The sequence below is a fragment of the Hippichthys cyanospilos genome, chromosome 15, assembly GCF_059441005.1.
Source record: "Hippichthys cyanospilos isolate Australia breed blue-spotted pipefish chromosome 15, RoL_Hcya_1.0, whole genome shotgun sequence".
NCBI classification, from domain to species: domain Eukaryota; kingdom Metazoa; phylum Chordata; class Actinopteri; order Syngnathiformes; family Syngnathidae; genus Hippichthys; species Hippichthys cyanospilos.
Genome location: NC_142383.1, coordinates 9,197,516 through 9,221,545, shown reverse-complemented (window position 1 = coordinate 9,221,545; position 24,030 = coordinate 9,197,516). Strand labels below are relative to the sequence as shown.

Below are 24,030 nucleotides of genomic sequence, written 5' to 3'. Positions count from 1 at the left end.
CTTCTATTACAATTTATTTTTGATGCTAACAATTTAATGAAGCAAAAAAAAAAAAAATCAGCTTTCAATATTAGCAGTATTTTTAATAAACAATGTTTACTTAATTTACACTGTTGGTGAGCGTTGTCTTATCAACCTGTGAAGTGCTTTTACTGCGCAAGTCAGTACTTTGCAGAATTATGAGTGAAAATGTTGTTTTTAGTATTTAGCTAAAGTTAGCCTAGCATTAATTATTATGTTCAAACTACCCAGTCAAACTGGCCAGTCAAACCTGTTTACTTCACATTGACAATTTCATCCCTCTGTATAATAACACCCTTGATATTGCTGGCAATCATTTTTGGAGTGTTTTGTTTTTCATCTGCCAGGTAGTTTTAGTACTTCCTGCCTAAGGATATCATAAAATCCAAACAATATGCTTCCAAAGTGTCCTTACTCCGATGTCATCTGAGCGATGGTGTCCAGTGACGAATATCCTCCTTCCATGAACAGTTCCGTATAACGGCCCATCTTGATGGAATCCAGCCACTCACCGACTGTTCTACTCCAGATGTTGCAATCCCCATCTACACTAGCGTGCTCTACTAAGAGGTTGGACACCCTGAGGACATCAATCAGGACAAAGGCACACAAATCACTGATCTGGGAGAAGGCAGGACCAGACAATTATTACAGTGAAATAAAATGACCGGAAAACAACAAAGTGTGGAAGTCCATCTAGTTTTGTCAAAGGTTTCCATCTTGAAGTTAGACTTTAAATAATTCAGGAAAATTGCATGATTAGATGATATATCTTGACATATTTATCCTGGTATTCCAAAAATATTGATATAAGCAACGGGGGATGATCATTGCCCATGTAAGGTTTTTTTTTTTTTTTTTACTGGCTACACAATTTTGGACTTCATCAAATAAACATGTTAATGTTTTATTTCTAACTAATTTAATAATGAAATTAAATTGAAAACTACATTTTCTCTAAACCCTCAATAATGTAACTAAAATTATGTTTCACACAATTAATACCTAATTTAAAAACCCTTGTTCCACTTGCTGTCGACTAAAAATGACATCACATGTGCTCAGGACTCAGGTAAGAGCCAATCATAGTTCAGCTTGTGAATGTCACATGACCGAACCCAGAAAGCTCGTTAACCATGTCTGGCTGTTATCCGAGCCTTGAGAAACTAGAGTGACGTTATTTTCAGTTGAAAGCAAGTAGAAAAATGGCTTCTTAAAAACATTAACTCTGGGTGAAACGTAATTTTCTTTTCATTAACAATGTTTTATTTGTACTTGTACTTACATGAAAATAATTGAGATCAAATTTATTAAAAACAACATATTACAGTTTTACTGCTGAAAATTGCTAAATAGGTTTAGCATCCTTTAAAATATTTATCTTATCATGAACATATTTAATGCTAGGATTGACAACATCAACATTTAGCATAGAAAATGTTATTTTGGTGAAAAACAAACAAAAAAAAAAACCTCTTTTGGTTAAAGAGCTTTTCTAGACATAATATTGCCTTCATTATGCTGTGATGTAAAACCGAGTAAAAATACATGATATTATCCAAATGATTCTCCAGTCCAACAAAGTGAGAGCGCCAAGCTTTGAAATACAAACGTTAAGGCTTGCAAATAGCATTTTCCACACTGCAGCTAGCTAATACAAGCATCATTACGCAAACGGTCTGGGCTCACTTGAGCTCCTTTGAACTGTCAACAACAATTGCATTGCTTGTTAAATTGGGAATCTACTTATTATCAGTGTTTCTCTTTGTAGAAAGGCCCGAGAAATGATCAACCATTGTTTCATTGCCTCTACAAAGAAAATGAGGACTAAATGTCTCATTACAACACTTTAATGTCATTATACACTAAATGTAAAACTAACTAATTGGATGTTAAGATGCTTTGAAAACCAGGACACCCCACAGAAAACAATTGGAACGATTGCTTATGCTTAAGAAAATCAATTTCCTTTATGCCTTTGCCCCTCCCTCCCATACGAAGCATTAGCGGTCTTTGTCCAAAGTGATTTAATTATGCAGCCACACAAGAATTCAAGAGACTCTATTTACATTTCATCTGAATGATGATGAGTTTAGCTGTTTAATTCACTATCGAAGGAATATGTAAAGCAATGGGAGTGAAAATGTAATTTAACATTTTCACTAGACCTAGTTGTCATTTGTTGAAGACGAAAAAAGAAGAACGCCAATTTTAAGAGAGAATAAGCTTATAGATGGCTCCTCTTAAATGTGCCCTTCTCAATAGTGGTGATTATATACTTGATCAGCACAATGCATTTGAATAACCCTTACGATATTCAAAGGGAAAATATTAGGGAATATCAGGGACAATGTACTATAGTTATTTGCAGAGAAATAACTGCATATCAAGTATGAAATTCAACAAAAACTACATTTTATTGTTCATATTTATTTTGGTAGCACTCTTTAACTATAGCATTGTTAGATTCATGTAAACAACAATTTAATGCTATGTGGTGAGTTTTCACCTGTGCGAGGAGTTGACGAGATTTTTCAGCGAGCAGGGGTTGCGAATGAGTTTGTCTAGTAGACATACGATCTCATCAAACTTGGGTCGGTTGCTGCGTTCTCGCTGCCAGCAGTCCATCATGAGGTGGTAGAGAGCCTCGGGGCAATCCATTGGACCTGGTAACCTATAGCTTTCCTCTACTGCTTTGATGACCTGCAGAACGGCAATCGAGTGGAAAGATGTTACTTGTTAAGGAGTATAGGTTAGCAAACACCTCAGGACATTTTGGTTTCCTTAAAATAGAGAACAGTTGGCTGATGAATTGAAAGGGGAAACCCCAAATAATTGCATATTAGAATGTTTTTGTTTTTTTTATCAACCTTTGCCAATGATTACAGCCGCAAATTTGAGAAAGAGTTCAATCTTTGTCTCATCAGACCAGAAAATTGAAATGTTTTTTCATCTGGAAGGCTCTCCTCTCTCTACAGAGGAACAATGGAGCGCTGACAAGAGTGACTGTCGGATTCTTGGTCACCTCCCCTGATTGCTCACTTTAGATGGCTGGCCGGCTCTAGGCAGAGTTTTGATTTCAAACGTCTTCTGTTTACGAATAATGGAAGCCAATGTGCTGATTGGGACCTTCAAAGCAGCAGCATTTTTCCTGTATCCTTTCCCAGATGGCTGTGCCTCAAGACAATCCTGTCTCACAGGTCTACAGACAACGCCTTTGATTTCATGTTTGGTGTTTTTGCTCTGACAGGCACGGTCAACTGTGGGACCTTATACCCTTGGGTTTTTTAAAATGACGAAGACTATTCAATTCAATTCTGATTTAGACAGGTGTGTGCCTTTCCAAATCATGTGCAACTTCATGGCAAAAGCTGTAAATAGTTATGTGAATGTGACTTGTGAATGTGTTCAATTTTTAATAGTTACAAAAAAAAGACTACATTTTCACATTGTTAACAATTGGTGATTGCGAGTAGAATTTTGAGGTAAGAGATTAATTTACCAGTAATATAATTTGGAATGAGGCTGTACGGTGACAAAATGTGTAAAAAAGGTAAGCACTGTGGATACTTTCCAGAAGTACTACTGCATATATATAAAGTACATGGCATGCAGCATGAAACGTAAAAGGTAATGCAAAATTTCAGTGTTATACCAATCATTCTGATGCATTCTGTGCAAGATAAAATCTAAATACCTGTGAGACTACTTAAGTTAGGATAAGAGCAAACATTGTGGGCTTCAAAAAAGTAATACCTCATATACATCATCTATTAGTTACAATACAGTACATTGCCCAGTAAATCATTTGTACATGATGCAGCCTGTGAATCAAAGGAATAAATCTTGGCTCGCCCACTTTGACTGCAGTGGAGAACGGGCAGGCAGGGGGTCTCAGCCTATTTTGGCAAGTCCAAAGACACTGGAGGGAATTGGGCTGTTGAGTTCAAGACAGCTTCTACTTGTGTCAAATCTTCCCCCCCCCAAAAAAAGAGACGTGATTGCACTCAAACACACATGCGTGGGAGTGTGCGGTGAGAAGGCCAGCATGCCAAGAGGCAGAAGAAGTACACAAAGCTGACTGGCGGGGAAGGGAGAGATCAGAGAGAAAGAGGAAGGAAAAAAAAAAGAAAAAGAACCGGTTTTGAGAGACAAAAGACAGGACGAGAGAGAGGCTGAGAAATAGGAAACAGAAGGAGAGGGCTTACAGAAAGAGGGAGGAAGACGCTGCAATTTCTTGTGCAGATCTGAGAAAATCCAGCATAACGCTTTCAATTAAACATCAAACGTCTTCTCTACTTCCATCCTCTCATCCTCCCTTTCTCTCCCACCCGGAGAAAGGCAGCCTCATAAGTGGGAGGTGCCTAAAGCTGGCGCGATGAGGAGGTCATTGCAGGGCTGCATGTGCACGTGCGGGGTGTCCCACTAACTCAGACGCGCCATTGAAGATTTTCCCATTAGGATGACTTCTGGGTCTCGCGCCTCCTTTTGAGATCCATCTCCTAACTCGCAAGTGATTTAGGTCGCCACCGCAGCACAGCCACTTAAAAATGTCAAGCAATTTGCTCCGACATGGTGTTCACGGTGAAAATAAAACGGAAGCTTTGCCAAGTGTAAAAAGAGTGTGTGATATTCCCGCCCACGAGGATCTGCTTAGCTCGGCAATTCTGTGTTCGTTCACGCGCTTCGTTTTGCCACGACGTCTCGTGTTTCCATTAAAGCTATTCATTCTCATTGTCAAAGGCTTTGCAGTAATAGATTGACAACAATTGCTTCTGACACATCCGTCCCGTAAAGGCAACCTCATTCAGCCTCTGGATAAGAAATTTACAAATTTCACCTCTGCGTCTCGTTCTCCCTCCACCTCGCGTCTTTGTTGTGCAGAATTTGCAGATGGGAACAATGTATTCTACAGTGTGCTATTGTCTTTCTGAATTGTCAGCAAATATCTCATGCAAACTACTGAGGAGGACAAATCTGTGTGTGGTTTCGGTAACCCTGCATCTCATTTTTCATCTTAAAAGCATGGAAAACGTATCTGATGCAGAATCATACAAAATTCGATTTAAACGTTAATTAAAAGGTTGACGATTTAAATGTGAATACCTAAAATAAGATTAAAATAATTATCATAAAATATATGGTTGTGTTGTATTCATGTTTAACCCACTCCAGAACCGTCATACTCCAGCCCACAAGGCATGTTTTCCAGGTTTTTCTATGCAACACACCTGATTCAAATGATTAGCTCATCTGCAAGTTCTGCAGGAATAATGATCTGGTCATTTGAAAACATGCATGACACAGACCATCATGGACTGGAGTTTGATGCTTCAGGAGTAAGAGGGGTTAATTAAACACGGTATTTTGCAGTATAACGGAATGATTTTCAGCATCAATCTTTTTAGAAATTGCATACAACAATTTCTGATTAAAACCGAAAAGCAAAACGCAAATGACTTCTGAACGTGAACTCGAGATAAATAAAAAAAAGTCCAAACGTTATTCCATAAATGGTATACCAATCGCAGCCCAGTTTGCAAACGTCACATGACTCAACCCTGAAACATGTGAGCCATGATTGGTTGTTATTTGAGAATCTTTCATGTTATTTTCAGTCACAAGTGGCAAAATGGGACCTCAGATGAATAAAAGTAAGTGGATTTCGCTGCAAAAAGGGATATTTTACTTATTTAGCCACTGGCAGTGCTGACACTTACATCTTGATTGGACATCTCCCAGTAGGGCCGCTCTCCGTATGACATCACTTCCCACATGACTATGCCGTAACTCCACACGTCGCTGGCTGAGGTGAACTTCCTGTATGCGATGGCTTCGGGAGCTGTCCAGCGAATCGGAATCTTCCCGCCCTAAAGACACCGTGTAAGAATTTTAAGTGGAACATACAAACGTAGCTACACGCTAAGCAGTGTGATACAATATTCTATTATATTATATCAAAACAAACCCAACCATCTGATGTTCCAGGAAGCTCATTGCAAGCTGTTCATAATCTCAATCTGTTCAAAATGTGGGACGTATTCCGAGGGAACTCCTATTTAGAACTGACTTGACAACCCACAGTTATACTAATGAATACTAATTTAAGGAACATGGATAACAAGGTTGATATTCTTTCACAAATTGTCACATTCTGTGCATGTGTTCTTGTGAGTGCGCGACTTCATTATTGAGCTTTCATTGCTCAGATAGAACATTTCCCTGGATGACTGCTGAGGCAAATGTGCTTTCACTCAATGAGAAGTGAAATTAGCTTGATGCAGCATTGATGAACACAGCAGCAGGATATCTCCGGGTCTGATTATCTAAAGGGTGGGGATGCTGTAACTCTTGCTGTTCCGTCAGAGCCGAGGAAGTGCGAGTGAGTGAGAACCAGTGGAGAGCAAGATGCGCAGTCTGTCGGGGAGAGGTGAGTGACGGGATATTTGGAGCGAATGCGGTGAGGCTCGGTGCTAATTGAGTGTTGGAGAGGCCGACTCACGTACTAATTGGCCCTCTGTCTGCAGAAATTTGGAGATTCCTCTGAAAGGATGTCACTCAGTTTGTGAAACCGCGCTCATAAAAACATACTCTGTGGCCAACACAGTTCATATTTGACTCTGATTATCACAGTCATTATCCCACTAACATGCCAACTCTAGATTTGCTATCTAAAATCGGAGGAATGTTTTGATTTGTGATTTGAAAGAATGCATGAATTGTCTCATTTAAGCAACATTTTAGCCAATTCTAACCATTATTACGAGTGTAAACTGCTGTTCATAGCAAAATGTAAAAACTTGGGATGGAGAGGTACTGATACCAAGCATCTATATTGTGCCGATACCTTATTTCAAGGAATCATCATGATGAGAGCTGATAATGGTTGCCCTTGAAGCATTTTCATAACCACAAACTAGAAATTATTTAATCGAGTAATACAAAATTGCAATTTCATAAAAAATTAAGAAAAACACTATTTTGGAATATACAGGTATTTTTTACAATCATTTCTCAACGTTTTTGAATAAAACATTGTGTATCAAACATACTATTGGTACTGGCAATATCCATATCTGTGACTAGTCACGAGTTGAATACCTGAGGAAGGGTCTGAAAAAATGGTAGTGATTGTTCTTCGTTTTGCGTCGATCTGCTCGGCTCGATTGTGATCAGCCAATATTTGCCATTTCATGCCAGATTGGTGATCCATGTTATGTCATCACTTGCAGAGTGATTAATAATGTCATTTATGAATATTACAAACATATTTTTATCGATACCCTATAAACCGATCAAATTTGCCGACATGTTTGATGGTGTTGGGTCTTACTATTTTGAATCTGAATCATCTTTATTGGCCAAATACCGTTCACATTTTCCACTTTAAAGGTTCCGCTGTATCATGGAGATGTCCTGAGTTTCCTTTTCCTCATTCAACTGCAGACAGTGTCCATCTTTCAGCATTTCATCGCAATGATTTATAAGTCTTTTATTATTTATTGTAAATGGAGTAGTTGGTCAACTTTTAAATGTCACCTTGAGCTCTGGGACAAGCAATTTCTTTTATGTGAAAATGAAAACAAACTGCCAGACTCAGTCCTGCTTCCCAAATAAAAATGCAGAGCCTTACCCGTGTGGTGTAAGCAGCCTCAGGGTCGTCCTCCAGAACTCGAGACAGGCCAAAATCAGACACTTTGCACACAAGGTTGCTGTTGACCAGGATGTTGCGAGCTGCCAGGTCACGGTGGACGTAGCCCATGTCAGACAAGTACCTGCATTCATTAGTGAAAAGTTTGTTTCAGAACCACACAATGAGACTTTCTTATTGATATCCAATGTGTCTACAAGGGCTTTTGTTTGTACCTCATGCCAGATGCAATGCCACGCAGCATTCCAACCAGCTGGATAACAGTGAACTGACCGTCATTCTTCTGCAGGGAATGTGGTAAAAGAATGTTAGTATTAGGCTTAGAAATCTTCAAAAAACGCTCAACAGTTCCTCAGAGTATTTGAGAGTAAGGTATGAGTAATTTATTAAACTATCTAGTAACCCTGTAACCTTTACCTATTTTCAGCGGGGACCTTACGTGGATCATTTTCTGTTAGATACTCTCCCAAAACACCAACAGCACAGCAGCACACTCACAAATTAAATTAGATGTTAAGCCTGATGTATGAGTATGAGCATCGCTTACTGCATTGTCAAAATGGTGCAACAACTAATCCAGAAGCCCATCCAAGACCCTGGCAGTGTCATTTATAATGTCCTCAGTACAGCAGCCATCCATGTAATTACTTGACAGGCTTTAGCGAGCTGCTCTCCCTGCTGCTCCGCCTCCCTTTGGCACTCAGGACCGCCCTGCAAGCACTTTCCACTGTCCGCACTGACTTACGTCTCACAACATCCTGAAGAATTTATAGTGCCAATTTGACATAACTGTGCTGGACCACAGGAGAAAAAAACCCACTATATATATATATATATATATATATATATATATATATATATATATATATATATATTAGTTATTATATATTATTATATATTATATATATTATATAATAATATATATATATAATATATAATTATATATATTAGTTATTTTAGGGCTCAAATGTGAACTGCCTTGATTGAACAAAGTGCCTTTGGAATCTATGAAATCTATGAAAAGTGCTATGCATTGAGAACATTCTGTTCTGAATGTTGAGACAGATTGAACATGATTCCAGTTCACAGTCATGCCAATCATGTGAAGTATGTTTGCCAAATCGGTACATTTCGGTTTGAATGTCTGAAGTTAATGAGGCATTTAGCTGGAATGATAAAAGCTAATTGGGTGTATTGTCATCCGGATTTGATCTGCTTTTCCAACAAATGTGGTGCAGTATTCAACAAAGTCCACAGAATGCTTTATTTATTTATTTATTTATTTATTTATTTATTTATTTATTTTACACTCAGAGGAGTAAACACTTTCTCACTTTTGGAAACAATTATGCATTCACTGATTACATTACACTTTCAGTTAGTTGTTGCTACCCTACAGGTTTAGTTATCATTAATAGTCATTCCCATTGCCTGTAGGCCTAATTAGCACCATATTTCTGCTGCCTAATTGTTTATTATGAGCTACTTGTCTATCATCTCTATCTCTCATCTTGTCTTTTTTCATTTTAAAAACACTTTTTTTCTTACCTTCAGAAATGTATCCAGTGATCCGTTTTCCATGTATTCAGTGATTATCATCACTGGTTTGCCTAAAAAACATTAACCAACAAAAAACAAATTAAAGAAACAGTGTATTCATTTCATTTTTATGTTTAATTGGATGAGAAATTCTGCACATTCTTAACTCCTGTTTCAATTCCAGATTTGTAGAGAGCACACTAATACTTCCAAGATGAGTTACTGACATCTTAAAGCTGATATGTGATAAGTGGTTCTGATAACCGATGAATGGATGTTAGCTTTCTTGACAGCAAACTCATTGAGCCCGAACCAACAGCGACTCTGCTGTTTGGTAGAAGTAGTGCAAAATTTTGACTCGTTTCATAATAAGATTAATAAAGTCAACACCATACAATTCATCACATTCTTAATTCATCAATTATGAAGGGAATCTCTATTTTAAATAAAACTTCACATCTGAGTAATTTGAGAACACTAACTCTTGGTGACCACGCCTTCCAGACGAATGATGTTGGGATGGTTAAACTGCCCCATGATGGACGCCTCCCACAGGAAGTCACGTCTCTGATGCTCCGTGTATCCTGCTTTCAATGTCTTGATGGCGACCTGCATCTCTCTTTTCCCTGGCAACCTTAGAGGTCCGCTGCACACCTCACCAAACTCCCCTGAGAGAAACAGACAGAGCTTCTCACCAGTCCACCTTGATCAATCTCATTGGCTGCAGTGCCAACGGCAACTCACCAGCACCAATAATCCTTTCAATGGAGATGAATGACACATCAATCTCTTGGGCAAATTCATGCACTGCTTGGTTAGGGTCTTCGTAGGTGAGGGGGTCAATGTAGGTACGCACTCCAGGGAACTTTACTGCAGAGAGACACGCATATTAGCATTAGAATTTAAATGCACACCGAAAGTACAGCTGATCAGCTATTAATATAGTTAAACCAAATATAATCAGTCTTTTGTGATATACATGTTAAAAAAAAAAGAAATTATCTTGTCAACAACGGCTCCCAAATGGAGGTAGCCACAATTTTTTTTTTTTTTGGGGGGGGGGGGGGTTGCAGGGTGACACAACACCTCAGGTAATTTTAATATAATAGTGTCATGAGAGGTGTTTGAAATGATATTAACGTTTTTTTTCATCATAACTTGGATATATTTATGATGGTTACAGGTTTTAAACTCAAGATCTGGCTGGCTACATCATTTAATGAGGCCCACAGACAATAATCATGATACTTGCTAAAAGTCTGTAGCAACATCTTTGTTAATATATGGATAAATGATAACATTTTGTTTATCAGCATCCTTATTACAGTAGTTAGAACAATAGTAGAACTAAATATTTGATTTGACTTCAACACCAAATTAGTTAATCATTAACTTGTTATGTACAGTGTTTGTAATCACATGAGGAGGTACATTTTCTTGTTTTGACAGCCAAAAGGACTCGCCGAACAATACCATAATTACTGTACAATGTGGTCTGTAAAAAAAAAAAAAAAAAATACTTTGAAACATTAATAGTAGTCATTTAGACGGGTTGTATTACTTGCCGTATTTGCTATTTTCAGCAAGTCTTGGTACCTAATTGTCGTAATTAGCGAGGGTTCACATGGTGTCTTTCTATAATGCAACTATTGTCTTTCAGCGTGACAGCAACACACACCGGCACCATGGCGCTTCTTATGTGCCAACATGGCAGACTGGGTCATCTTTAATTGCAACAGATGGGGTGCAGAAGACAATGCCAAAATGTTGCCAAATATATGAAGCTGTCAAGATGGATAAATGATCATCACTATGTTTGGACTGGACCAGTATGCCAACAAAGAAAAGCCCTTAGGATTTTTGACTGTACTGTCACACAGACACACATGGTCAGGCCTTCAGGGGTAAACTAACCCATACCGACATGGCCACTGTTTGAACCCTCTACAGAAAACTGCTAATGACATATCCTTTCACCCCTAAATCCAGAATGAACCCACAAAAATAATTGGTGTCCAGTGAAACATATTCATCTTAGAGCTGTGCAAAATATCAATTTAAGTTGATTAATTTGTCATTTTAGGAATCATACATTTGAAAATTAGCAGAATAGTGAAATTGAGATTTTGGAAAAGTAGCAGAATGCTGGATGGGTGGTTCACAAGACATGTTTACAATATATACTAATCACTTGATTGTGGCATTTAAAAGGATAGTCCACTTATTTAGAATTTTAGCTTTAAAAAGTTGATATTGTATCTTTAATTAAATATTTGTTTAGCCTGACATTTTAAAGTATTTAAAAAAAAGTAACTGAGATTGAATTGTCAGGGATATTAAAATTACAATTTTGAGATTTAATGGAATTCACGTGATAGCTACTTTTTTTATTTTTCTTGTACAAATAATACTTAACTACTAACCCTAACTATCGTTTGAAAAATAACAGCACATTTGCTGAAGGCTCAGTTAACAACCAATCACGGTTCTGCTTATGAATCCCACATGACCAACAATTGAGCAATGATTGGTTGTTACTTGAGCACATCATAATATAATTTTCAGGCCACATCTGATAGAAAAATGCGTTTTTAAAAGGTATTCATGACACATGAAAATAATTTAGTTATCAAGTTATATATAGACACAATATTACCTTTTTAATGCTAAAAACATATGGGTTGTCACTTCAAGCTAGCGTTAGCTATGCACAAGCTATGAAAGTTAAAACTTATTTCCCACAGGATTTTTTAAAAATGAATCTAACTCTTGAATACATGTTTGATTGGTTTATCTCTTCCATTAAAATGGACTAAAATTGTAATAGTCCAGAATGACTAAAGAAAATTGATATTTAATTTTTGGGCCATATTGCCCAGCCCTAAAGGAGCTCCTGATTTTTTTTTTTTTTTTCCACAGTTAGTAAATAAAATTTATAAGTCCCGGTTGTGGATATACATGTTATTCCACGAACAGTGATGAAACAATGCACACTTACTGTGACCATTGTGGAAGTGCATTTTTTCTTCTTCGGGATCTTGCTTTGCTTTGCTGTAGCCACACCGCCTAGGAGAAAAAAACAAAACAAAAAAAAAAAAAAACATTTTTGCATTTGTTTTTGCAGTACTGTTTTATTTATTCTAATTGTTCCGAAACTATTGAAACTATGGGTCAATCAATATTTATTTCCTAGAAGTAAACAGCAAACTGTACAGAAAGGGAAACATAAGTCAGTTGAAGGGCATTTTTTTGTTTTTAGAATGCTGTCACTAATTTTTTTCTTTAAAAAAGAGCTAGTTACTATAATCTATTTATTTATTGTCGGTATCCAAAAATTCTCCCATGCGTCTGCTTTGGCCAGGCTAAACAATTTCTCTATGTCAATATTTACACATCCGAGCCATCGGATACAATTAAGATAACCTTGATCAAACAAAGAAGATTGATTTTGTACTGCAATGGGCATATTCTGCACAGAACAAGCAGACAATCAAATTATTATAACACCAACTAACAAGCTGTAATTGAATGCAATCAGAAAATGTATTACGCCTGCCAAAAATGTTCAAAAGGACCAGGAATTGCAGCTTCTCGTTCAGTGTTAATGAAACTTGAAATGTGCTTATTTGCCCACTAGCTAAAGTAACAGCACCCCAATTTGTGCTTTCATCCAGGTGTGTATGGAACTTTATAAAGATATGCTGGAAAATGTATGCTATTGTTATTCCATTGAAGACAAAACTGTAAATGTTGCTTGGTGCAATATTGCTACTTTGGTGCTGAGTGGGTTAAATCTGCAATTAATTTTCCCCAGGGACTATTTATACCATTTATATCACCATGATCCAGCTTTTTGTCTTGGCATGTTTTTTTTTTGCCAATGTAGTAAAATATGTACTCCCTGTCCCTGCAACTTGACGTCGGATGTGACTGTTTTGAATTAGATTTTTCAAATGAAAAGGAAAAGGTTTCCTCATACCTCCATTAATATGCTCAATGACTGGATATGCTGCTTGGTGCATTGACTTAGTATTTCTATATATTTTTGACATGTTCTACTATGTGAGTGGTCACTGAAGGCATCTACTGTCAATGACATGTAGTGTGGTACAGTACTTGCTTTCTTCTGCTTCTTTCCATTGGTTGATGAATGTGAGCACTTTTTTTTTCTTGCAAAACTTTGTTCATAAAACTGAAAATCTTCTGTCACAACATACATCGCTGTCCCACATTGGTCTGACTTAATTTCCCATGATTTGTCAACACAGAAGCAGGCAGTAGTTCTATGAATGTGAACGTGAAAGTACACAGTTAAAATTCATTTTCAGTTGGTTTATTGTAAAACTTGCTGTGACAACTGTTATTTACAGGTGCATGGCCCAAACATTTGGCTTGCTGCACTAACAAAAAGAACAAATATATATGAAATTAGAAGCACAACCTACCTAAAATTGGGACAAAACAATAGGGCTGTCAAAATCTGTTGGACTCAGGACACAAGGTTTAAAATTGGAACTGTACCGCATAAACACCCTATATAACAATGATTTAACTACTGAGTTTAATTTAGCCATTGGGCTATGACACATTCATTTTGTTTAAATTTGGGGTCCTTCACTGTCGTGACAGAACTCTATAATGAAACGATGATTGCAACTTATATTTTTTTCATACAAAAATAAGACTAATTCAAACACAAATGCAGCCTTCTGTCTGTAGGACAGAAAAGACACGTGGCTTTACATCGGCAATGAGCTATTCGCTGTACACATTGTGTGTGTGCGTGGGTGTGTGTGTGTGTGTGTGTCAATGTCTGCCTGGGGGTGTCTAGTTTTCCGGATGTGTTGAGTCAAGGGATTTGAGCGTGTCCACTGTTCGGTGGCTACTCGGCCTTCAGACTTCCTGTATGGGGATGTCCATCGTGTATGTGTATGCATGTTAACTCGTGTGGACATGCATCAGTGCATATACAAGTATGTGTGTCTACACACGCGTGCCCCGTTTCTATGTCAACGGATGTGCGTTCGCTGTCTGGACAGTAAGATGGGGGAGGATGTCCTGGGGCATACAGTAGACGGGGGCTGGATTGTGTGGCCCAAATTCAACAGTGAACATTTTGGCCAGTCTCCATTTTATTACCCCTTTGCCAACCCTCGAATACTTTTTTTTTTTTTTCATGCCGATCCCTTGTATATGCTGAATGTTGGGCACTCTTTTCCAAAGACACAACACAGTTCCAGAAAACAGTGAGGCTCAGCATATTCGAGAACAAGGATCAATGATATTCATGAGTCCAAGCTCTGACAGTAAAGCATTGTGACCACGGCAGCTGCTCTACTTGACCTCCACAGTGGATGCGGCGGAAGGCTGCAGGTTGGAGCTGTGATACTGATGGATGTGTAAGCTGCACTGCATATGTGCTTTACCGACCTTTCATAGAAACAACATAGGTTTAACACGCCTGATGTAAATCCTCGAATGAGATGAAGAATGCCTCATCAAATTACTCCTGTCATTCTCACCAAAGAGCAACAAACACAGGCTGTCATAACAACCTGAGGGCACAAATGAGCTACTACAATGACCTGAATGTTATCATAACATAGGGCAGTGATTTCCATCCTACCGCATGAAGTTGAGCCACAACGATTCAGGAAAAGTCCCTAGCAAGCATTACTTTGCCTTAACCCTTCAAAAACATATAAAATAACATCTCTACTATTAAAAAAAATAAATAGAAAGATCAGTCTTAAAGACCATTGAAATCAGCTCAACGGTTTGATGGACCATGAATTAAGAAGGTATGATTTAATATTTAGCACATTATCTTGTTAAACTGAAATAAAGGTGTTCTGTTGCACCAGCAAGCCCGCGACACTTGTGAGGACAAGCGGCTAAGGAAATGGATAGATTTTAAAGTAAAGTTTTGAAGTATCACTCGTGAAAGGGTCAGCTGCAAAGCTCTTGATGCTGTGATGCTCATCAATAAAGTACTCTGAGCAACTTGAGCATAGCACTATATAATTGAAATTCCCTTCATAAGATAATATTGATTTTATATTTGCTGCTGCTTCCATTCTACTGCTCTACTGTATGTGTAAGGAGATTCAAACAGTCACAACTATGTCCATTCAGACGACAACGTTACTTTGGCTGCCTTACCGTCCGCTGAGTAAAAATCCAGCCACCACTGCCAGAAGGACAAGCGCCAAAGTGACAGCCACTGCTACTATGGAAGCCTGGGCACGTTCGCTGGTAGCTGTTACTGCCAATGGAAGGAGATAAAAACAGGAATGGATTTACAAACATCTCCATTTTGACTATGACACTGATAGTGCTTTCAAAACCAGCATGCAGTCGAGTACAGGTGTGAGGTTTTTGTATTGTTACAGTTGCTCACTCTTGCTTACTTTCTCACTCCCTCATACAACATTTCTCTGTGAACTCACAGTAAGGGCTCGTCTGGAATTCAAAACGGCGGCTGAACGCGCCATAGCCTGCAGATGTCCTGGCTCGCACCTGTAATACACAAGGTACAGGGATAAACATTGGAATCTAACAAAGCAATAAAAAGTCTTGCACTCTATCTATACAGTACATGTTGTGAACCTGCGTTTACAGGGTCCTGCATTTACTGTGTTAATTAGCTTGTTCCTCAGTGTATCAGTTGCCATGTAGTTGCTATGATTCTTTAGTTTGCTCTGTTTTGTCACATAGTTGTTGTGTTACGTTCTCAAAGACACATAGTCAGTACATTGTCAAGCTCTCAAGCTGTCATGACAAGCTGTCTAGTTTTCAAGACTAATTTCTGATGGTCGCTGTGATTAGGTTGTATTTTTTTGTAAAAATCTGTCAGTTTTCCATTGTCCTGTCATTCATCCCTTTCAGAATCAAACCTGTTGGGGCGCAACTAAGCGACAAGTTTGTGATTTTGGCAATTTGTTTTTATTAGTGTCCGACCATCGATTAACTTCAACCTCAAAGACAAACGGCTGATCAAAAATGCCATGTCATCTCATACTAGGTTTGCATGACATTATTTATGTTATAATAACACTTAAAATGTTACCTGAACATTATTTAAAAGTTTTACGAGAAAGAAACTTGAACCTTGAGAAGGGATTACTTGTAGTTCTTTCATTGCTCCTAGGGAAAATTAATATGAAGTGTGAACAAATTGATTAGCCTCCTGGAACAGATTTTCCCCAGTCAGCTTCCTCTATTGAATTCCACTGAGAACACGCTGACTAGAACCATTTCCAAATATCTTTGGCTCACTTTATTGGTCCAGCAAAAAATTATTTCTGAGGGACCATTTGTTTGAGTTATACGTCACTTTGAATAAGCTAAATCTTTGCGAACGCTTTAATCCCCAATGTTTCTTTTTGGTGTCATCTCATTATCATTAATCAATGTCTTTATGGATTTTTTTTAAGCCTGTGTCTGACCTGGAAGATGTAGACTGAAGAGGGTTTTAGGCTTTCCACCACCATCTCTGTCTCCCTGGATTTTATTATTGTGTAGCTGGAGTCCTGCTCCTGTAGGAAGAGGAAGAATGAATGTGCAGTTCAGACATATATCTTGTAAGATTTGCAGTTTTTTTTTTCCATTCCATTCCATGAGCTTTGTTTGAGAGTGTATTACTCCTGTGTGTAAGGATCAGTTTCCCAACTGTAACCTCATCAGCTTTAAACAAGGCTAAATGCTCACTCCATTAGACAGAAACCATTAGCTAACCACTGACCACAAACCTTGCTTTTTTTTCCCCCCTCTCTTGCTCTCCGGTATACCTTTATTATGACCTTCCCAGAAAAGAATGCTTACAAGGATGAAAGGAAGAGACGAGGAAGGGCAACAGAATCACTGAACTGAGCTGAAGCATCAAATTGCTCCCTTTAACCATGTCCACCTTAAAAACAGCTTGGGGAAAGTGAACGTCATTTTTACTAGGTGCCATTTAAGTGTGAAAACATCAGCAAAATGATGGTACTACACACAATGTTGGAAAAGCAGCCGGGGCAAAGGAAACGAAGTAATGAGGCTTGCTTTTGCACATTAGATTATGTATCGTACAAATGGCACTGCATATAAATATTACACAATAAAAACACATTTCAAATCCATTATTGTGGTAGATAAAAGGCATACACAAACAACTGTCACATTTGATAATACTTCTGAATGTGATTATATGTCCATATAAACAACATCATTTTATCAGTCAACACAAAAGTTGTCTTTACAATAATGTTTTAAGCAGCTCCATCAGTTTAAATATGTTTTACAGATGCAACTATCACTCAACCTAATCAGGTTGGTGACCTAAATTTTTTTTTAAATCCTCAGAATATCGGTAAACCTCAACAGAGGTATAATATCAGATTTATTTAGTATTATATGAAAGCTGACCTGATTTTTACTGTGTAAATTGAAAATAAATTACTTAAAATGTTGTTTTTACTTTGAAAAACAACATGCAATATTTTTGCCTTTTTTCTGACCTTATTGACTAAAACTGTTCTCTATTTTCAGTTTGAGGAAAAAGTCCCATATTTGGATAATGAGAAATACCTTAAAAGACTTTGTAAAATCCAGATACAGATTTATTGATTATTAAAATAATTGAGTTCCTTAGATCTATGGTATTCCAAAGAATATTTCCACCTGTGTTAATCCATCTCAACGGGCAGCCACTATGCTACTTGCTGTCAAGTAAAAATGACATCACTGTTGCTCAGGGTAAAGGTAAAGACCAATCACAGCTCAGCTTGCAAATGTCACATGACCACACTGAGAAAACAGGTCAGCCATGATCGGTGCTTATCCCTGAGTAATTGTGATGTCATTTTCAATCAACAGCAACTGGTAAAATGGCCACCCCCTGAGATGGATACAAATGAGTGGCTTCATCTATTTAATAGTGGGAAGTGAATGCAAAAGTATGTATTTTACATTATTATGTTCTACAGAACGCCGCTTGTCTAAACACAGTATGATGATATTGTGTTTGTGAAATATGGACTAAGCAGCAAAATTAGTCTATTTTTATCCATCTCAACGAATGGCTCATTGTTCTTTTGTCTCTGACTAAAAATGATATTACAGTTGCTCAGAGCTAACCACCAATCATGGCTCACCTGGTAACTGAGTTTGGTTTGGAATTTACTGAGCAACAGTGATGTAAGTTTTAGTAAAGAGCAAGTGTCAAAATGGCCATTTCCCGAGATGGCTAAAAACAGATTTATTTTGCTGCTTAGGCATATTCTGCAAACACAATATTAATGAGAATGCTATGTTAAGAGTAACGGAGGTGCATAGAACATTGTATAGTAAGAAAAAAACCCAAAACAAAACAAAAACATTAATGGTTGAGTTCCCCTTTAAATACAATATCAATCAGAATACCATTTGATACAGCCTCCAATAGCCTGTGCAGGTTTATCGAATGAAGGGTCCAGTAAGTGCATTTGCTTTTGCATTACCTTCTCAAAATATTTGATCTCATATTCCAGGATGATGCCATTCGGTCGGTCGGGTTCTGCCCAGGAAAGCGCGATGCTGCTCTTGCCAACGTGACCTTTTCTCACTACGCTCACTGGTGAAGGTGCTGCACATATACACACAAGCACATAGACATACAGTATCATTAAAAACCAGCAAAAACAGAGCTGCCACCTGACAAGGATTTCCCATGACACTTTTTCTTTAGTTAATTGTTAGTATAGAAGATGTCACAAAGGGCCAAAATTGCTACGTTAAGATCATTTCAAGATTGGGAGTGTACTTTCAACCAATTGTGCTCCATTACAATGTGCCCATTGGACTCATTTCATCCACTTTTCGTATTCAAGCTCCCTTGGGGATACGCGGTTGTTTTTCATCTTACTGAGCTGTTCCAGCCAATGTGTGGATTTCTAGGCCAAGGCAGCTCAGCTACAATTTTGGCAATGAGATGCGCGAGTGCCTAATTAAACTATCCAATGAAATCTTCAGCAATTCAATCAATGCTGGCAGTTGAACAGCGACTGTCAATCTGTCGCGGTGCTGAGGCAGCCGCAACATTGCAAAATATTATGAGCAATAATACCAAGCTACTTCCAGGTTCGCGTAGGGTAAGAAAATCGAACGGTTAGGAATTTGCCTTTTTTTTTTTTTTAGGGGGTGGGGGGGGGGGGGGGCATATGCCTCTAAATCTGGAAGTTGAACCGCTGTCATGAGCGATGTCAAGCTAATGTGAATCAAAGTAAAGTTTCTTTTAAAATTTAGAGAATCCTTTCAACAAGTTTTAGCTAACTAACATTCCTTCTAACAAACAAAAAAAATCGTCCATATTTTAAATTTGAAGCACGTTCTTAAGGATGCTTTAAATTCGACAGAATGTTCCACTCTCAGGTTGTGTGTGGATTTTGAATCATTTCCATATTGAGGTAATTTATTCTGGAATCAAGTGAGCTGGCTCGCTTGCGCGAGTCTGCATCCGTCATCGAGCCGTCCTGTTGTAACCTGAACCGTTGTCCCATCTCTCACAGGGACAGTTGGAGAATCTACGACACAAGAGGCTTTTAACCAGGCAAAATGCTCCCTCTGGCAACCGCTACAGTGTGTGTGCGTGTGTCTCTGTGACGCCTAACAACGTTTAGGTTTCAATAGTCTCAGCAAAACTCTACAGGGAATAAATCATCGCCACAAACACAGTAACTGTATCCTGAGTAGATGGTTTCACAAAAGTCCTATCGGCAACATCTTAAAAGCCTGAAACTAAAAACCGACACACATGCAACACACTCTGTTTTTAAAGACTGGAAAGGCTTGGCTGTCATCATGACAGAGTGGCTTTATTTTGCCCTGCAGATTAAATGGTATAATGCACCAAAAATGCATTTAAAACCTCCAAAAATGGATACATAATATATATTCATAGCATTTATACATTATGAATGGGGTTCCACATAAAAGCACGAAGACCGCAAAGTCTTCTGATGCAAATGTTTACAAGGACATAGAGTACTGTACAGAAGTTTGGAAACAGAGTCAAATTCAAATGAAAGTCAAGAAATTCAAGCTATCTGTTTGTGAAAATGCATAGCTGTGAAGTGAAAGTCAATCCAATCATAAAGCATCATCCACATCATGAAGGCGGCTGAAAATGCCAAGATGAGCAAAGATGTCATCTGGGTAAAACGTGTCATTTTTGAAGATTTTAAATTCACATTTAGTTTTTTTTGTTTTGTTCATGAAATAATCCCAATAACATCCATATATTTTCACAACGATGATGACTTAAATATAAATGTATTCATTCCGAAAGACATATTTTTAAGAGTCTGGACATTCAACCCATTTATTTATGTATGTATTTGATTAACTTTTTAAAGTGTTTTGCTAAAGTGGAGTCTCAAATGGCTGGTACTAAATGAATTATGTCCGAAAGTACTAAATCTCAACTTTAGTTTTTAAGTACAAACGTAGCCCATTTCTTTTTGACTTTAGAACGTTTTTATCTAAAGTAATTGATTACTTTTATATTGATGATTTAGATGATAACTGAAGTAAGTGCACTTCAGCACTTAGCTACTAAAGTATAGATGTCGAACTCCAGTCCTCGAGGGCCATCAACCTGCATGTTTTCTGTTTTCTCTCAAGAACATACCTGATTCAAATGATTAGCTTATTTAGCAAGCTTTGCAGGAGTTTGAAAATGATCCTAAACATTTGAATCAGGTGTATTTGAGAGAGAGAGTTCGAAAACATGCAGCATACCGGCTCTTCAGGACTGGAGTTCGACACCTGTGTAATAAAGTAATTGATTCCTTTGGTACTTAATTAGCGAAATAAATCAATTATTACTATACATAATTATCAGATGTAATCAATTATTTTAGCATTAAATTATCTTAACAATCATTTTTTTTAGCCAAAAGAAAAGAAAAAGACTATATAATTAAGTACCTGCGATTTAATGTCTAGACTAAAAAAATGTCTTGAGGTTGAATTATTCAATACACAACTCAGAAAATGTATAAATATTGAAAAATACACTGATTTAAAGGGTATTTCCAAATTTTGACTGGCAGCCCACATAGTATTCAAGAACGTGATCCAAGAGGATTTTACACTAAATAAGATGCACTGCAAGTGGTAGATATTTTAGGGGGAATATTTTTTTCCTTCCATTTATTTAATTAGGTTTTAAAATTATCCCATACAACCTCAAAGTTGCACTTTTGGCAATGCATATATCAAAAAACATTTTAATGAATAGAATATAGTTTAAATTTGAAATCACATGACCCTAAAAGATTATATTTTTATATTTATATTATTCCCAACTACAAGAACACACATCTACTGTAAATTCAAGAAACATAAACCGAGAATTTGGACCTTCTTTTCAAAATCTAGCAGACCCAATGTACTGAGATGGAAGTCAGACACGAGTGTGACAGTTAAAGTAGGGAAGGTGCTTGGACAAACCCCGTAACACTTTTTTTTTAAACAACAGACAAAAAGAAAACATCACACATCTGGTGTGTGTTGCATCTAAGTTCAAAACATTTTGCTTAGTCACAAAAGACACAAATGAGCATGAATGCCCAACAATGACTTATCTAACATCACCCAAAGCTGCAGGCCACTATTTCACTTAAAGCTTAAAGACACTGTGGCAGCTGCCTCCTTGACAAGCTGAAGTACCTCCACCTTTCAGCATTATCACAGTGCACAAAATAAAACATTGAACCACTTTTTCTCTGCAGCGCTAAAAAAAAAAAAAAAAAAAAAATCAATAGAGACCCTTGAACACGTAACTGTGGTTTATAAGTACACCGGGACAAATATTATCATCAGTAAAATGAAAGAATGTGAAAAATATGACCTCCCATAAGAGCTGATTTCATTTTGTTTTCCTACAACTTAACTTGCTCTATTTCACACCGCTTTTTGTTTTATAACATCTGCAATACGACGCTCCCAGACAAACAAGATACCAGAACATCTCAATTCACTGAGGTATTCATAAAGGCAATAAAAAAGATAAGTGTTAAGAATAAGGAAGGCCAGAACGGAATGCACAGTGACACACTCCACAAAAGTCCATTTTCATACAAGAATTCTATCAAGATGTCTGGCAACTTGCATTCCCTCGCTCCATGAAGTACCCTCGTGTCGTGTCTGTTCCGTATAATGGCTCATCATTTATGCTCTCCATATAAACGTGATATACGTGGAATATGAAAGCCAGGCAGTTACCAAAAGTGACTATGAAACCAAACAGTACCTGCTAAAATATACTGTACATAAAATTACTAAGGTCAAAGTATTGTTTACATTAGTACTTCATGATCTAAAGGAATCAATTACTTCAGTACTTCATTACTCGATTACCAAAGATAATACTTAAAAACCTAAGTCACAGAAGCAAACTCAAGGCAGATCCGACCCGCTGCATCATTTCATTTGGCCCGCAAAATGCTGATTTGTCTTCAGGTTTTTGGCCAAAATACCAAATTCGCAAGTTGTGGTACACAACAACAATATTTTGTTCCCCAACTCTTTGAAGAAGAGTTTTTACCGGCCTCTAATTTTAAAACTACATAAGAGTGTGACGAGCTTTGAAATTGATTTGACTGCACAATGATTCCGGCACTCTGACATGGATTTGGGATGGAATGAGTAAATGACAAATCAGTTAATTAATTTTGCAATGTAAATATAACTTTTGATACAATGTTCTTAACTCCTGTTTTACTACCTATTCTATATTCATCTGAAAATTACACACACAATTCACAATTAAACAGCATCCTACACAGCTAATACAGTAAATAATTAATCATTCAGCCCATTCTTAGGTCTAAAACAAATTATGTAATAGAATAAATTGCAATACAGAAATCACTTTCCTTTCAACACAATCCAAGAAACTTTCTATTTTGCTTTGCAATGTCTCATTAAACCTCACAGAATGGGAGATTCGTGTGAGTAACAGCATACTTTTTATTAGGCGGCAACAATTTAATGTATACAATGCACCCCATTTGACTGTAGGGATACATTCCATATTGCCTCTTAAGATCTTAACTATTTTATCTATAATGTCCCTAATGCATCTGGGCGACATGAACGCAGCAGAAAGTAAAACACATAACAAGAGTTTAAGTGTGAAGAAGCCGGTTATGTTCAAGCCTCTGTCTTTGTTTCGCCTTTTCTTAGCCTATAACATTCCTCCATCACTCCTAATCCGCCACTTTGGCTGATCTACATGCTTGCTCTCCTGAGTCCAACCTGCCCTTCCCCACCAGCAGACTCTTCGACCGACACTTTATTATTCAGCGGGGCTTTACAGGGACACTGTGAAAGCATCTATTTATCTGACCGCTTATCAAGTATGACACTTCCCACACTTCACACAGCAGATCTACTCTTCCTCCGCCTGTCAGCTTTCCTGTCGGCCTTCTCTTTCATCCCCATAGCAGAAATACGAGTGACGCGGATACTCGCTGGGGTGATCACAGTTATATTACCTACAGGGCGGTCTTGTAGCTATTTCAGTTGTCAACAAAATGGGCTCAGAAGTTGCAGCGGAAAATAGGAATCAAATAAACATTTGTTAGGGTGGGGAAAGCCCATGTGAAATGATGGCTGTTATGAGGCAACATCTGCTAGATGTGGCAGCTGTTTTGCAGCTCTGGTAAATAACAAAGCTGTCAGCCTTAATCAAGCCATTGAACACAAGCCTGTCAAGAAATTAATGCGCCTTGCGCTATATTGAACAGCCTTGAGTACATTTTCGTCTCCTTTGAGGGCAGGCTAATACCTGT

At 37.7% G+C, this 24,030-nt stretch overlaps 1 protein-coding gene across 1 annotated transcript in view; it reads right to left on the bottom strand.

Moving 5' to 3' along the window:
* The window catches only part of unm_sa34860 (un-named sa34860), a 67,796-nt gene that overhangs the window by 7,844 nt on the left and 35,922 nt on the right, over positions 1-24,030 (bottom strand). Inside the window, exons 6-18 of the mRNA XM_088434172.1 lie at positions 18,694-18,818; positions 16,660-16,749; positions 15,661-15,730; positions 15,374-15,476; positions 12,210-12,277; positions 9,956-10,081; positions 9,694-9,879; positions 9,221-9,282; positions 7,888-7,955; positions 7,655-7,796; positions 5,742-5,891; positions 2,531-2,724; positions 437-601 (exon numbers count right to left, since the gene is read on the bottom strand). Coding sequence (XP_088290298.1) covers positions 437-601; positions 2,531-2,724; positions 5,742-5,891; positions 7,655-7,796; positions 7,888-7,955; positions 9,221-9,282; positions 9,694-9,879; positions 9,956-10,081; positions 12,210-12,277; positions 15,374-15,476; positions 15,661-15,730; positions 16,660-16,749; positions 18,694-18,818 — 1,549 coding nt within the window. The remainder of the gene's footprint in view (positions 1-436; positions 602-2,530; positions 2,725-5,741; positions 5,892-7,654; positions 7,797-7,887; positions 7,956-9,220; positions 9,283-9,693; positions 9,880-9,955; positions 10,082-12,209; positions 12,278-15,373; positions 15,477-15,660; positions 15,731-16,659; positions 16,750-18,693; positions 18,819-24,030) is intronic.